This window comes from Notechis scutatus, chromosome 11 (genome assembly GCF_049901735.1).
Source record: "Notechis scutatus isolate UNSWTSFEM ecotype Mainland chromosome 11, rNotScu1.2, whole genome shotgun sequence".
Classification (NCBI taxonomy): domain Eukaryota; kingdom Metazoa; phylum Chordata; class Lepidosauria; order Squamata; family Elapidae; genus Notechis; species Notechis scutatus.
The window spans coordinates 2,240,611-2,254,169 of NC_142019.1; the positions used below are offsets into that span (position 1 = coordinate 2,240,611).

Genomic DNA, 13,559 nt, shown 5'->3' on the forward strand with positions numbered 1-13,559 from the left:
ATCTCATAGCCATAACTTATCAGGTCCCACTTCTATTCCATCTCATGTGCCCAACTCAAGAAAGACCTCCTTTGACCAGACAGCCAAGTATAATGAAGAATATGATACTGCTGGATTGGTTGCTACCCCAACAGATGTCATCATTCCTGTAACTCATCCTTTCTCCTCCCTTTGGGTCTCTGCTAGATACCCCGTTGAAACCACCGCTCATGTTGCTATGCCTACATCTGCTACCTCGACAAAATATCAGTCAGAAGAGACCAGTGGGGTTCCCACTCAACAGCAGATGGAACCTCTGAGCCTCAGTTTGTCTTCACGTGGACGTATTTCCAGAAGGGTTGAGCTCCATGAGGTTTTCCCTCCATCCGTTGCAATTGCTAGATCCCATCTTGATCAAGAGAATTCCACAGCAATCCATCCTTCGGAAGAAAGGGTCACAGCCTCACCGACTATCCGTAGCTTAGTTACAGGAGTGAGTTCTTCAGCCCAACAATCGACATCGGATTCCATCTGGCAGGGATCTCAACAGCTTGAAGTCAGTTTCATGATGCCATTGACAAATTCCAGTCCAGCAGGCTCATCTCCATTGGAGTTTTCTCTTGATGTGGCTAATAATGAGAGCGATCAGATGGTGCCAGGCCCTACTGATACTATTCCTTCGTCTGTAGCCACGACACCAAGGCACAAAGTTTCACTTGGAGTGGCACAGCTTCCTTTTGCAACTGCAACTGTTGGCCTTCTGAAGGAAGCCAATCCACAGAGTTCTGTGTTGAAAGAACACAGCGAAAGCTTTCCAACAACTTCATCTTTTGGAACTTCAAAAGAAGATGAAGTCTCCTTGACTTCTCATAACAGGCTAAATAGCTCCCTTGTGGAAGTAATCAAACTGGAACCAAAGGGCAACGCTTCTTCCATAGTTGAAGGTTACATTGATCCTACAGTGAGTACCCTCTCAAAAGGTGAAACTGATACAACCAGTATCAGTGTCCATTTCTTGAACCATCAGACTTCTTCACCATTTAGCACGCTGCTTTCTGGAAATGCTAAAACCAGACTCCGAGTTTCCTTTCAGACCGATCTGTTGGAAACTACAGCCCACACTACTGATTATGGGAAGCTATTAGATACCCAATACTATGGAAGAAAGAGACAGATCACAGCAAGTGTGGAAGCGATACCTACTTCAAATTCTCCTCTGACTGCTATGGAAACTGATTCAGTCAGAAAACTGACCAGTGTTCAGCCTGAGACAATTGCAGATTCCTTGGTGATGAAGGTATTTAGTCTTGGTACCACAAAAAATGATTCTGTTCCATCATTCCCACATTTAGATACAGGAGATGTTCTACATCCAATTGGAGCAACCTCAACTAGACTGACCTACACTGATCTTCCAGAAGGACATACCACTAGTGCTCCATTGGAGTCTTTTGGTAGGCCTTCTGTTGAACAGAAGCTTCCCAGTCCATCAGAATCTCATCCCACAGTTTCTCTTCCAGGTTTGATAGAATTGGATAGATCTTTAGTCACACCATCTCACCACTCTTCATCATCTAGCGTTACCTTCATTCCCTTCCCTAGAATCAGTGTTCCTGAGTCAACTTCGAAAACATTTATTAACATTACGGAGGGCCACCTGGTTAGAAAAGGGCAGGTGATACCTACAGGTACAAAGTCATTCAGTGCCACACCCCTTTCTCTAGAGTCAAGGAATACAGTGGATGGAATAGCATTGTCCTTACCTACAAAAGTTCCCAGAGTTGGCTTAAGTACCTCTTCTGTGATGGTCACCCTGGAGAACGCATTGGGACACCAGGTCACAGGTACTTCCACTGCAAATAATATACAAACGATCGGCAGAACAACTTTGTCCATTCGTAGCTCAAGATTCTCCACATCCAGTAATTCTAATGTTCCTGCATATCCATCATCTTCCCTGCAGACCAAATCCAACCAGGCAACTCCTATGTTTTCTGCTTCAACTACGCTGTGGACCATTCAAAGAACTCTTCCAGTTGAGTCAAAATCCACTTGTAGGAACATCTCTTGCCCAGCGAGTATCTTCACACCACTTCAGAATATATCATCTCAAAGCATGACTTCCCAACCATTCTTGACTAGAAAGTTTTTGAGCGCTATCTTAGGTACAATGGAACCCGAGAAGAACGTGACCCTTGCTGATGCCAAGGTGTCCAGGTCCAAAGAGGTAGAGACGACAACATTATCCAGAACAAAAATTGTGACTGGAGTCCAACACGATCATTCTTCACAGCAGCCCAGGTCCAAATTCAACACCTCGCCGTTGAACCAGTCAGTGAAGGAGAATTTGACCCCGAGTAAATTCGCTTCAACTGTTCCAGCAATGCGTGTTCTATCTTTGTGGTTTCGTCTCATCAAAATAAATTACACACGCTCCCTGATGAACAAGTCTTCTGAAAGTTATAAGAAACTGGAAAAAGAAATTAAGTTAACAGTAAGCATTGTCTTCCTTCCCTTCCCTTCCCTTCCCTTCCCTTCCCTTCCCTTCCCTTCCCTTCCCTTCCTGGAAGCTTCCTTTTCTTTTTTAAATGAATATAATCCAATGTTGATGTTCTTGCTAGGGTATTCCTGCACTGATTCAGTCTACGATGTTTCCACAGTTCCTTAGTGGCCCTTGATGAATTGAAAGATAGCAAACTGGCAGAATTCTTGATATTTTATGACAGGTAACCAGGTAACACCTGAGAGCTCTGGATTCCAAAGATCAAAAAAGGGTTTTCAGGAGGCTCAAGTTTCTGACCTTCAGGACCTAGGTGTAGAGATATTAAAAAGCATCAGAGAGTGGGTGAAAAGGCCTCTGAAAACGCTGCTCCTCAGTCTAACATAGGTAGACTGAGGTAGGTGACACATTACCCCCTGGAGTTTAATCAGATTGCAATTCCAAATGGGGTCCTCACCATTGGCGATGTTGCTTGGTTTTCATAAGGAACTAGAGTCGGGGAAGATCTTGGAGAGCTTTGTCTCTCCAGTCACTAATCTAGGTAGCATTGATCTGTAGATGAAAATTCTATCCATAGTTTCTTCATGGATAAGGGGGCAGGCCCTGACACAAACCTATTGCATATAAAACTGGATTATTGATCCAATATGTTGTGCAGAGGTTCTCCAGGAGATTCCTTGCTATATCAGAAACCCAGCAAAAGTTGCCAGAGGTTGATTCTGTATCCTTCTTAAGATATTTGTGACTATTGAGCTAAATTTTCAAGGGTGAAAACATGTAATCTCTCTTCTTCAATTGGAGTAATGGCTTCAGGCAACTTTTCACTTATATTTCCTACTGTTGGAGATTGTAGGTCTTTTAGGATTCAAGACAACAGGGCAAAGAACCCCAGAACTTTTATTGATATAAATGATAAGATAATGGATCCATAAGTGTCTTTTCTGCAGAGAGGAACTCTGAAAAAGATTGTGGACGAACCCCATCTGGTGCCAGCTTGAGCGTAGCACCTTCCTGGTCTGCCCTGAAGTCCCATCCCTGACTTCTCTTGGCTTAAATACATTTTCATGTAGGAAGGTGATCTGATTTAGGACTTGCAGATGCTTGCCAAAGGGCATTTCCAGGAGAGATTGCTTTTCTTGGCAGGCGTCTGTCAATTCATCCTCCCCTCTGTTCACAATAACGATAAGGTTGAAGTAAATGACATAAGACTGGTGGGGTCTTTTGGTGCTGAGAAATAAATAACAGTCTGTCTGTGCATCAAGGTCAGTACAGGAAGTTTTTAGAAGGTAATCAACAGAACAAGCCTGCAGAAGCAAGGAAGGACTATATATATGGTGTGATATGAGATCATAGGTTGTTTATGTAAGGTACCAAGGGAAATGTGGACTACAACACTCATCTCTTGTGTATGAACACAGCATCAGCGTTCCAAGTAACAACCTCCAAAGGAAAAGACTCCAAGACTATCATTTTCACAAAGATCCATTTTATTAGAGATGTCCTATTGGCACATCTGAGGAATACCCCAAATCTGAGATTTCCGGGTTATCCTTAGCTCAAAGAGGATCCAAAATCCAACCCCTACATCCAACAATCCATCACATGGTCCAGTCATTACTTCGTTCCAACTGGAGACTATCCCCAGTCACTCCCCTCCAGGTACAGGGTTACATGTCCTTGACTGTGAGAAAGGAATGTTGTTGTGGCTAATACTTCCACCACTCCTTGAAATCTCCCCTCCCAAATTCCCAGGCGCTGAATGTGGCAGCCCAGAAGCCCCAAAGAAAAATGGCTTCCAAGCTGACACACAGGAGGCTGGGAATACGGTGGAAGGGAAAGGAGAATGTCCATGGAGATTCTCAGTCATCCAGGTCGTAGTTGTCCCAAAAGTGCTTTTTTCTCAAGAGGCAACTGGACTTTCTGGTTTTTCTTTGAAGACGTTTCGCTTCTCATCCAAGAAGCTTCTTCGGCTCTGACTGGATGGTGGGGAACGGAAGGATTTATATTCCTTGTAGACAGCTGGTCATTTGCTTCCTTTTAGGGGGTCATTGAGGCCACTTGGAGGTTTGTCTGTATCCTCAGGAAACAGGAAAGCCCAGTTGCCTCTTGAAAAGGCATCTTTGGGACAAGGGAGAGGAGACATAAATAATCAAGAGAAAGGTGAGATGTCCATTGACAGCTTAGCTTACCATTCCAACAAGTGGCTATCTAGGCTCTTCTTAAAAGTCTCCAGCCATCTGGGTGATGGAGCACACAGAACTTCTGAAGGCTAGTCTTCAGAACTTAATGAACTTGCTATTAATAAGGGTTGAAAATATAATTTCCATGTCTTTGTTTACCCCAAGACTAGCATTAAAGAGACCTTACTGAGATTTGCTGCTCTTGCTTTCATGATCTTGTGGATCTTGGTATCCACCATTGCAACAAAGTTGGTTGTTGAACAAGAAAAGAAACATTATGCGATATCCATGGATTATCCATCTAGAGTTTTCCCTACCAGCTTCCTACGTTTTTAACATTCTTCTGGGCAAAACTGCTCCTTAACAATCTATTTTATTGTTCTGCTTCCAGTTAAAGAAGATATTGTCTACCTATCAGAACTTTCTGCACGCAAGGGTTCTTCGTTTCTTGTAAGTAGGCTGCCAAGTTTATCGCTCAGTTTCTAGACAGGAAGAAACCCATGGAATTAAGGATAGATACAAGGGTATGAAATACCACTATGGAGATTTGGGCAGTTCTTTGCCCTGTCTTGGTTTCTGAAAGGAATGTCTCTTAAATTGGGCATAAGCACACAATCGTGCCTACCATCCCTGTCCTATTGTCCCCATTTATTTGTACCTATTTCCTGTATTCATACTCATGTTTATTCGTATATCATCTTGTAAGTGACCGACAAATCAAAATAAATAAATAAATGAAATGAAAATAAAATAAATCGATTCTGTGCTGGTATAATAATAGCCCTTTTTTCATTGGTTTTTCTAAATTGATTTTGCATGTATGTAGAATTCTCCCAACTGAATGCTTTGAACAGAAGTTCTGAAACAGTTTACCAGATCAATTGCAGATTCGAATCAGTTGGATCATTTGGGGAAAAAAAATCTATGTTAATTCTAACCCATCATTAGTCCTGTTTGCCCATGTAGCAGGAAAGATGGAGTGATATATGCAGAGAGTATTCTCTCTAGAGATTTTCCTCTTTTTTTTTCTGGACAAAGGCACCATGTGTGAGATGGAACCATAATACAACTTTGTCTCACCTGGGCCCTTCCAGTGGTTGCATTTAGACGTCCTGGACTGCTGGCTGGCAATTCCTGGAATTCTAACATGCTAGGAAGGTGTTGTGAAGGTCAGGCCACCACATTTGCAAAAAGTGCCTATAGATGTTCTCCTGAATTCTGTCCCACAGGAATGGATCTGTCATAGTGGAGAGCCAGGTGGTGTTCCAGGGAATGGGCCTTTTTCCCACCCCATCTGACATCATACGGACAATTGTGACGGGGGTTGAGAGTCTAAGAATTGATGCCTTTTTTGACTGGAGGATAGATGTGAGATCTTTGCATTCAAATGGTGAGTCACCAGGCAATGGTCAGCTTTAGTCCAGTTGCCATGGTTTAACCTTTTTAGATACTTTCGGCCTGGATGATTGAGTCTTCATTTACATAAACAACGGGCTTAGTTAAGGAACTTAATTTCCTTCCTGCAACAAGGCAGTAGCAAACTTCATTTGCTTCCTGGAATTTATTTGTTAGATTTACATCTATTGGTTGATTTGTAATTAAATTTGTAATGGGAAGATGCTTCTGCTTGTTGACATGCTTCCTAAAATTGTCCTCTGTTTTCACTAGGATTCAGCTTGAAAAATCTAGAACCTGAGAAGTTGGCTGTATTTTTCAGTCTCCTGGAAATGGGGTCCATATCAACCTTTGATGACAAGAACTTTGTCCAAGAACACTTGGAAAGTCTGAAGATCAAGGTAATGGAATGGTAATGCCCCTGACAGGCATGGAGAACACCTGATAGAAGAGAGGGCCATTGAGGATGAGTTTAGCCAGTCCTGCTTGGTTAAATTAAATGCCCCAGGCATTTAAATGGGTAGGTTGCACCCATACTTGGTCTACTGCTTCCAAACTAAGATCTCAGATAACTTTCCTTGATGAACTTCTGTGCCAGGAAACCTTAAGCTTAATGAGTTGTAAGTATGCTCCAAGTTTTTGGGAGGGATGAGAAGTTAAGAACTTGCCCATAAAGGTCGTAAGTGTTTTTCTGTTGAGATGCAGAGTTAATTCTTAACTCTGCAAACTGAATTTATGACTCAGTGATACAATAATTTCTGCCTGTACAGATGAAACTGTTGCTTGGAACCCGATATGCAGTTCATTTGATCTCGCTTGTTGATAAACGGTAAGTAACAACTTTCTGGGAAGCATCAATTCTCCAGTGGTCTGGACATTTTTCTCCCTCTCTCCCCCTCTCCCTCCCTCTCCCTCTCCCCCTCCCTCCATCTATATCTATCTTATCTATTTTATCTATCTATCTATCTATCTATCTATCTATCTATCTATCTATCTATCTATCTATCTATCATCTATCTATCATCTATGCTTGCAGTCAAATGAATATCGAATGCTGAATTTTCACTTCTCTTGGAAGTCAAGTCTTAACATAATTCCTCTCATACAGAAATACCCAAGGTGGTGTTGATATAAATGGAAATATCTTCATCAAGAGCGATAGTCACGTGGACGTTCACTGGATTCTCAAGGCACTGATTGGGCTTTCAAATGTCTCCGTGGACCTCATCTCACTCTCCATCAATGGTCAGTAGGTACAGATCCATGACTGACTTTAGGCCTGAGCTTGGGTTCAGGGGAGATGTACCTTTTTCCTTACGTGCAACTCTCTGATTTTAGGTTCCAAGCTGAGTCTTCAAGTCTTTCCAGTTTCCTTCCTGATAACCAACAGAATATTCAATGAGAAGATGTTGGAGCGTTCTTCTGTAGAACGTCAGAACATCGCCAAAGATCTCTCTGATACGGTGAGATACAAACGATTACTGGAAATTTAAATTCATCCGTTGCAAAACTGGTTGAAAACTCTTTTTGGTGTTCGTTATTGTGAACATTAAAGAATGTAGGAGGTTTCTATGCCTGTTTAAAACAGTAAAGGGTATATAGATTATAAAGTCTAATTTTCTTAGGTCTAATTGCGTAGTTCTTTTCTAACCAGGGACTGAATGATAGATTCTTCTGGTGAAGTTTCTCATCTCTGCAATATTTGTGATAATGATAAATTGGAAGCTGTAGATTTCCTAAGCTTAGCTTGGAAATGCATGGCAGGTTCAGCTCTGGATAAGCAATTCAGGATAATTCTTCTTCTTTAAAGTTCACATGGTGTAAGGCAGGGTTCCCCAAACATGGCAACTTTAAGTTTTATGGACTTCCAAACTCCCAGAATTCCTCAGAATTCCATGCTAGCTGGGAAATTCTGGGAGTTGAAGTCCACAAGTTGCCAAGTTTGGAGACTACTGCCAAGTTAGAGCTGGAATGATGAGACGTAATAGCTGAAAAGGTGATGCGTAAGGCTTAGAAGGACTCTGATCTGGGCTCACCTTGTGAAAATGATTGCTTTCCAGCTGACACGAATACTTGGCAAATACAAAAATCTTCTCCAAGTGGCAATCCGTAGGATCACGTAAGTTAACTGAATTTGTCTGTTTTTCATAGCCTGCTTATTAGGTAGCCTGTTGCTGATGCCAGCTGAGATCACTTTTCTTCAATTTAGTAATCTACCTGTTTGGTTGGTTTACACCTTCCGAGTTAGTAATTTGGCCATGCTGGCATCCATCCTATTTGGAGAATTCTTATTAGGGTCTTCTTTGAGTCTAGGGTGAAGCCATAACGTTAGCTTTTTCTTGAAACCAACAACTTTGGGGGCCTCTATAGAGGCTGGGCTCGGAGAACTGAGTCGTAACGTGACTTCTGGATGTTGGGTTAGTGCAGTGGGTGAACCTGGCTAGTCACTGTGGGATTAGCAACCTGGGTTTTAACACCAGGTGTGAACTAGATCAACCTCCTTCAGCCATGTCTTCTCTCTTGCAACTGTGTAGAGGTGGCTCTCTCGTTTGTTATGGAGATGTGATATTCCAGCAACCGGCGCCAAGCAACAAGGATGTTCTCCAGACTCTGGCATTTTCAGTCAATCCAAAAGATTACCTAGATTCCTCAAGTTTTCAAGTGGATCGGTTCTCCTTTACTGTGGCAGGTAGGATTTCATTTGGACCTCTTGTTCTAAGAGGAAGCATCAAGTGTCCTCTAAACCCATGTTGGGTTACAACCAGTGGTGGGATTCAATTTTTTTTACTACCAGTTCTGTGGGCGTGGCTTGGTGGGTGTGGCATGATTTGGTGGGCAAGGCAGGGGAAGGGTACTGTAAAATCTCCATTACCACCCCACTTCTGGGGGAAGGTTACTGCAAAATCCGCATTCCCTCCCCACCCCACTAACCTGCTTTCCAGCTCCGTTCTCCTGTTCAGGGCAACCAAAGAAGACCCAGCCAATCAACTGGGACTCAATGGGAGGCGGAGAATAGATGGGGTTGGCGGGACCAGTCAGAGGGGGTATTTGGCCGGTTCTCCGAACTACTCAAAATTTCCTCTACCGGTTCTCCAGAACTGCTCAGAACCTGCTGGATACCACCTCAGGCTACAACTTTCATTTCTTCAAGCCCGTTGAAGCCAGGGATTCAGGCTCTTGGGGGGAAAATGCTTGGGGTGGGCTGCTTTGCAAAAGGCAGAAGATGAGAAAGAAAAGCTGGAGATCTTCATGAGTATTAAAATTCCTGGCTTTGGTTCCCACTGGAGCTGCTGCTGGGCATTCTTAACCTGGCAACCTTGGGCAGGTTGCTTAACCCTTTCCGGGATAATACGGTGTGAGCTAATACAGAATTTGCCATGGGTGTATGACCTGATTTAATTCTTTTTTTTCTTCTTCTTCATTTCTTAGGTGCTGGGCTGGAGCCTTCCTTGAAAAAATCAGGTGTCCCAGTCTATGCTATAGTCCTCATCGTTATATTTCTTCTTGCTGTAATTGCTGTCCCTACTTTCCTTTGGCTGGTAAGAGCTGCAGCCCTAATCAAGAGCTTTACTCCCTTGCTGGACAAAAGACCTCACAAAACATCTCGGCTCTGTTCCTCCCCACTCTCTGGGTGTGGGGGAGGGGCTGGGTGGCCTTACATCATCCTCATCTGATTGTCCAAGTGGGGCCTAACTTTAATCACCTCCCGGCAATTCTTGCCTTGGAGTCTCCCAAGGTTGACAATCCTACAGATTCAGCTAGAGAAGCTTCTTCAGATTCATATTCTGAATCTTGAGTCCTAAACCTGGTTCTTTGGTCGCCACGAGATTAAAAAAAGGATGTTGAGGTTTTTGAAAGGGTGCCGAGAAGAGCAACCAAGATGATTAGGGGGCTGGAGGCTAAAACATATGAAGAAGGGTTGCAGAAATTGGGTATGGCTAGTTTAATGAAAAGAAGGGCTAGCGGGGGACAGGATAGCAGAGTTCCAGTATCTCAGGGGCTGCCCCAAAGAAGAGGCAGTCAAGCTATTCTCCAAAGCACCCGAGGGCAGGACAAGAAGCAACGGGTGGAAACTAATCAAGGAGAGAAGCAACCTAGAACTAAGGAGGAATTTCCTAACCGTGAGAACAATTCAACAACTTTCCTCCAGAAGTTGTGGATGTTCCAAAACTGGAAGTTTTAAAGAAAAGATGGGACATTTGCAATTGCTTCCGGGAGTGGGTGCTCCTTTTCAGAAATTCCAAAGATGTCTATATCTTATTCTAACTCACAGCTTTATTCTTTTTCTTTGAAGCCCAAAGCACTTGCTCGCCGTGGCAAAATTACAATCAACAGAGAATCTGATGCAGGAGTGCATATAGAAGTATTTGAGCTGGATAATCCGGGATATCAAGCTACTGTTGAAGAGGTAGAATTGGGAGGTGGGGATACTTTGCAAACAGGTCCTTCCAGGAAAAAAAAAATAATCTCTAGGCCACCGGGGTGGTTTTAGGGACGCGGTGGCTCAGTGGCTAAGATGCTGAGCTTGTCAATCAGAAAGCTTGGCAGTTCAGCGGTTCGAATCCCTAGCACCGTGTAATGGAGTGAGCTCCCGTTGCTGGTCCCAGTTTCTGCCAACTTAGCAGCTTGAAAGCATGTAAAAATGCAAATAGAAAAATAGGGACCACTTTGGTGGGAAGGTAACAGCGTTCCGTGCACCTGCAGCATTTAATCATGCTGGCCACATGACCACAGAGACGTTTTCAGACAGCACTGGCTCTTTGGCGTTGTAACGGAGATGAGCACCGCCCCCTAGAGACGGAAACTACTAACACAGATGTGCGAGGTGTCAGGGTTCCGGCAGTGACCCCAATTAAATCATGAGTCTCGAGCCAAACTTCCAAAACTTCAAATGGATTTATTGGGAGTTAACATGTCCGGCACTGCCTGGGTGTAGCCGACTCTGAGGCACATCATTCATTGTCACCCTTGACCCTGGTTTTCCCCCCACCCCTCTGGGTGTATCATAATTCATATTCTCCAATGGGACACCTCCATAGCCAAGAGTCATCAATCATGCTCTCCAGTTAGAATTTTGCACGGCAGAAACTTCAGTCACCTAGTTACTATCTTTGAAAACATTTATGGAATGCACTTTCGATTTCCAAGCGGCTGCACTGCTCTCCCCTCCCTTTCTGTTGGCAACTCTAAAAAGACCATTGAAATATTTTATGAGTTGACATGAGGGAGACCTTTTAATTTTTTAGTGTGGTTTTTACTCAGTGGACATTTTGTGGAGATGCTAACTGTAGGTAGTCCTCAACTTACAACAGTTCATGTAATGACCGTTCAAAGTTCACAATGGCCCTGAAAAAAGTGGCAACTGACTCATATTTATGAGGGTTGCAGTGTCCTGAGGTCATGTGATTCCCCTTTTGTGACCTTCTGACAAGGCCAGTCAATGGGGAAGCCAGATTCATTTAACATCCATGTTACTAGCTTACCAACGGCAGTGTTTCCTTAACAACTGTGTCTAGTAAGGTGTTAAAACGGGATAAAATCCACTTCACAAATGTCTCGCTTAGCAGCAGGAATGTTGTGGTTATAAGCTTGAGGACTAACTCATTTTCCTATAATCCACAGGCAAAGATCAAGGACTCCTGCAATTGAATACCAGAATGTCTGAACCAGAACAAAAATTTGCAATCCTTTCCGTTTGTCAATGCCACAGTGCGTCACTGGCCAATTTATTAGATTGAAACCTGAGTTTTATTCTGTGGAAAAGTCTCTAAAACTAGACATGGTTTTAGAGAGGCAACTGTGTTTCTGTTTTTTGCTAGGAGCTTTTAAGGAAAGGCAGCCGGGATACACACTTTTCTATTGCTTCTGGAGGTAGATGTCCACCCTCAAGATGCTTTTCTCCCAAAGCAGCCATCCCGGTTTCTTTTATTATAATAAGTTGGATCTTTTAAATGATGTCTTTCAAGTATTCCTTGCTATTCTTTGTGTGAAAGAGAATGGAACGATTCCATTTTCCCTATGTTTTTTTCAGATAGAAAAGTTTAACCTTGGGGGTGGGAGGAGGGGAGGGGAACTGCATTTGGTTAGGTTTTGAATTTTTTTGGGAGAAGTAGAAAAATAGCCTTTGGTTGAAAGGCCTGATGGTTGACTGTCAAACATGTACAAAACTGGAAGCTTGTGAAACTGAAGGAATGTGGCACCGTCGTTTTTTAAAATCTCTCTTTTTAAAAATGTGATATGTTTGTAGGCTGTGCAGAATGTGAAAAACACAATCCAAATGGTTGGATTTGAAAAATGGATGGGAGGATTCCAATTGGTTCTGGACAACTGATCCCAGGGTCCAAACTGATGGAGAAAAGGTCTTTCCTGCACTCACACCAAAATAACTTAGCAGATTTTGGAGACATGCCATTTAACTCTCCAAGGGAATTGATTTGATGCCCAGATCGGATTGGATTGACTCCAGATTAAATCTTTGCCAGTTCCTCATTCTAAGCTGACTTTCAGCCTTCCTCTTTTTGACTTCCTAAAATAACCTCCCAAACTCAAAACTTGATTTTCCAAAGCTGCTTTTTAGCACTGTCTGAACCTTAGAAATCTTTTTATGCCCAGTGTGCTCATGAAGAACCCAAGACCCAAATGGTAGAGGAACCAACAAAAGGCAAAATGGATATTTTGTTTTTTTTAATTGCAGTATTATGACGTCGAGAATTGACAGCTCATGTTTTTAATTCTTCCTTTTCTCCCTGGCTTGACAATTTTCCCAGCTCCGTTGCCTTAACTCTATTCCGCTGCTAGCGATGCGTAACTCTCCAGGGGCTGTCAAACTACAGCTCCCATCCCCGCAGGAAGGATGGGAGTTGTAGTCTAAACACTTCCTGAAGTTTCACCGTTGCCTATCACAGCTGCGTCCATTCTGCATTTTTGGGAAAGGTGAAATATCCACTTTGCTGAGTTGCAGTTCGAGACAGAGGCAGTCCTGTTGAACTGCTGAGGTTTTGTTTTTGTTTTTTGTCATTTCCCCCCTCCCCGCACATCACTTCCTTCCTACTCTTACTTCCTTAGTCTCACCATCTGATGGACTTTATTGTTTGTTTTAACAGTGAGCAAGTCAAACATAACTGCTGAAGTCACTTCTTCCAGGCTTCTAGCCACCAAAACGTTTTGTTGTATTAAAATCTAGCCCTGAATAAATTGTAAGAAACTTACCTTTGCCTCACACCTTATTTGAGTATCTGGTGCGGGAAGCCATAGAATTTGGGGAAGAGGCAGGGTGTGTCTACAGATGGTTAAGAAAGATGGTTTTCTCTGAAATTCCTGGGAAGTTAACAGAATAACAGAGGTGGAAGGGACCTTGGGAGGTCTGCTAGTCCAACACCCTGCTCAGTCAGGAAACCCTATGCCATTTCAGACTGTCCAATCTCTTCTTGAAAACCTCCAGTATCGGAACCCGCACAACTTCTGGAAGTTAAACTGTTCCACTGGTTAATTATTTTCACTGTCAA

General features: G+C 43.0%; 1 protein-coding gene across 1 annotated transcript; it reads left to right on the forward strand.

The window, feature by feature from the left end:
• Positions 1 to 1,247: 1,247 nt before the first annotated feature.
• LOC113425225 (uncharacterized) lies at positions 1,248 to 13,260 on the forward strand. Its single transcript, XM_026687278.2, has 12 exons — positions 1,248 to 2,473; positions 5,051 to 5,109; positions 5,889 to 6,049; positions 6,328 to 6,455; positions 6,825 to 6,883; positions 7,163 to 7,299; positions 7,393 to 7,517; positions 8,115 to 8,173; positions 8,589 to 8,743; positions 9,484 to 9,593; positions 10,349 to 10,462; positions 11,677 to 13,260. Exons 1-12 carry the CDS (start codon positions 1,271 to 1,273, stop codon positions 11,701 to 11,703), a joined length of 2,337 nt encoding a protein of 778 aa, XP_026543063.2. The 5' UTR covers positions 1,248 to 1,270; the 3' UTR covers positions 11,704 to 13,260.
• The last annotated feature ends 299 nt before the right edge of the window (positions 13,261 to 13,559 follow it).

Coding starts and splice junctions, on each gene's coding strand:
- LOC113425225 (XM_026687278.2), top strand. CDS start 1,271: ATGAAGGTATTTAGTCTTGGTACCACAAAAAATGATTCTGTTCCATCA. Junction 6,050..6,327: donor GAGATCTTTGCATTCAAATG/GTGAGTCACCAG, acceptor TGTTTTCACTAG/GATTCAGCTTGAAAAATCTA. Junction 7,518..8,114: donor CCAAAGATCTCTCTGATACG/GTGAGATACAAA, acceptor ATTGCTTTCCAG/CTGACACGAATACTTGGCAA.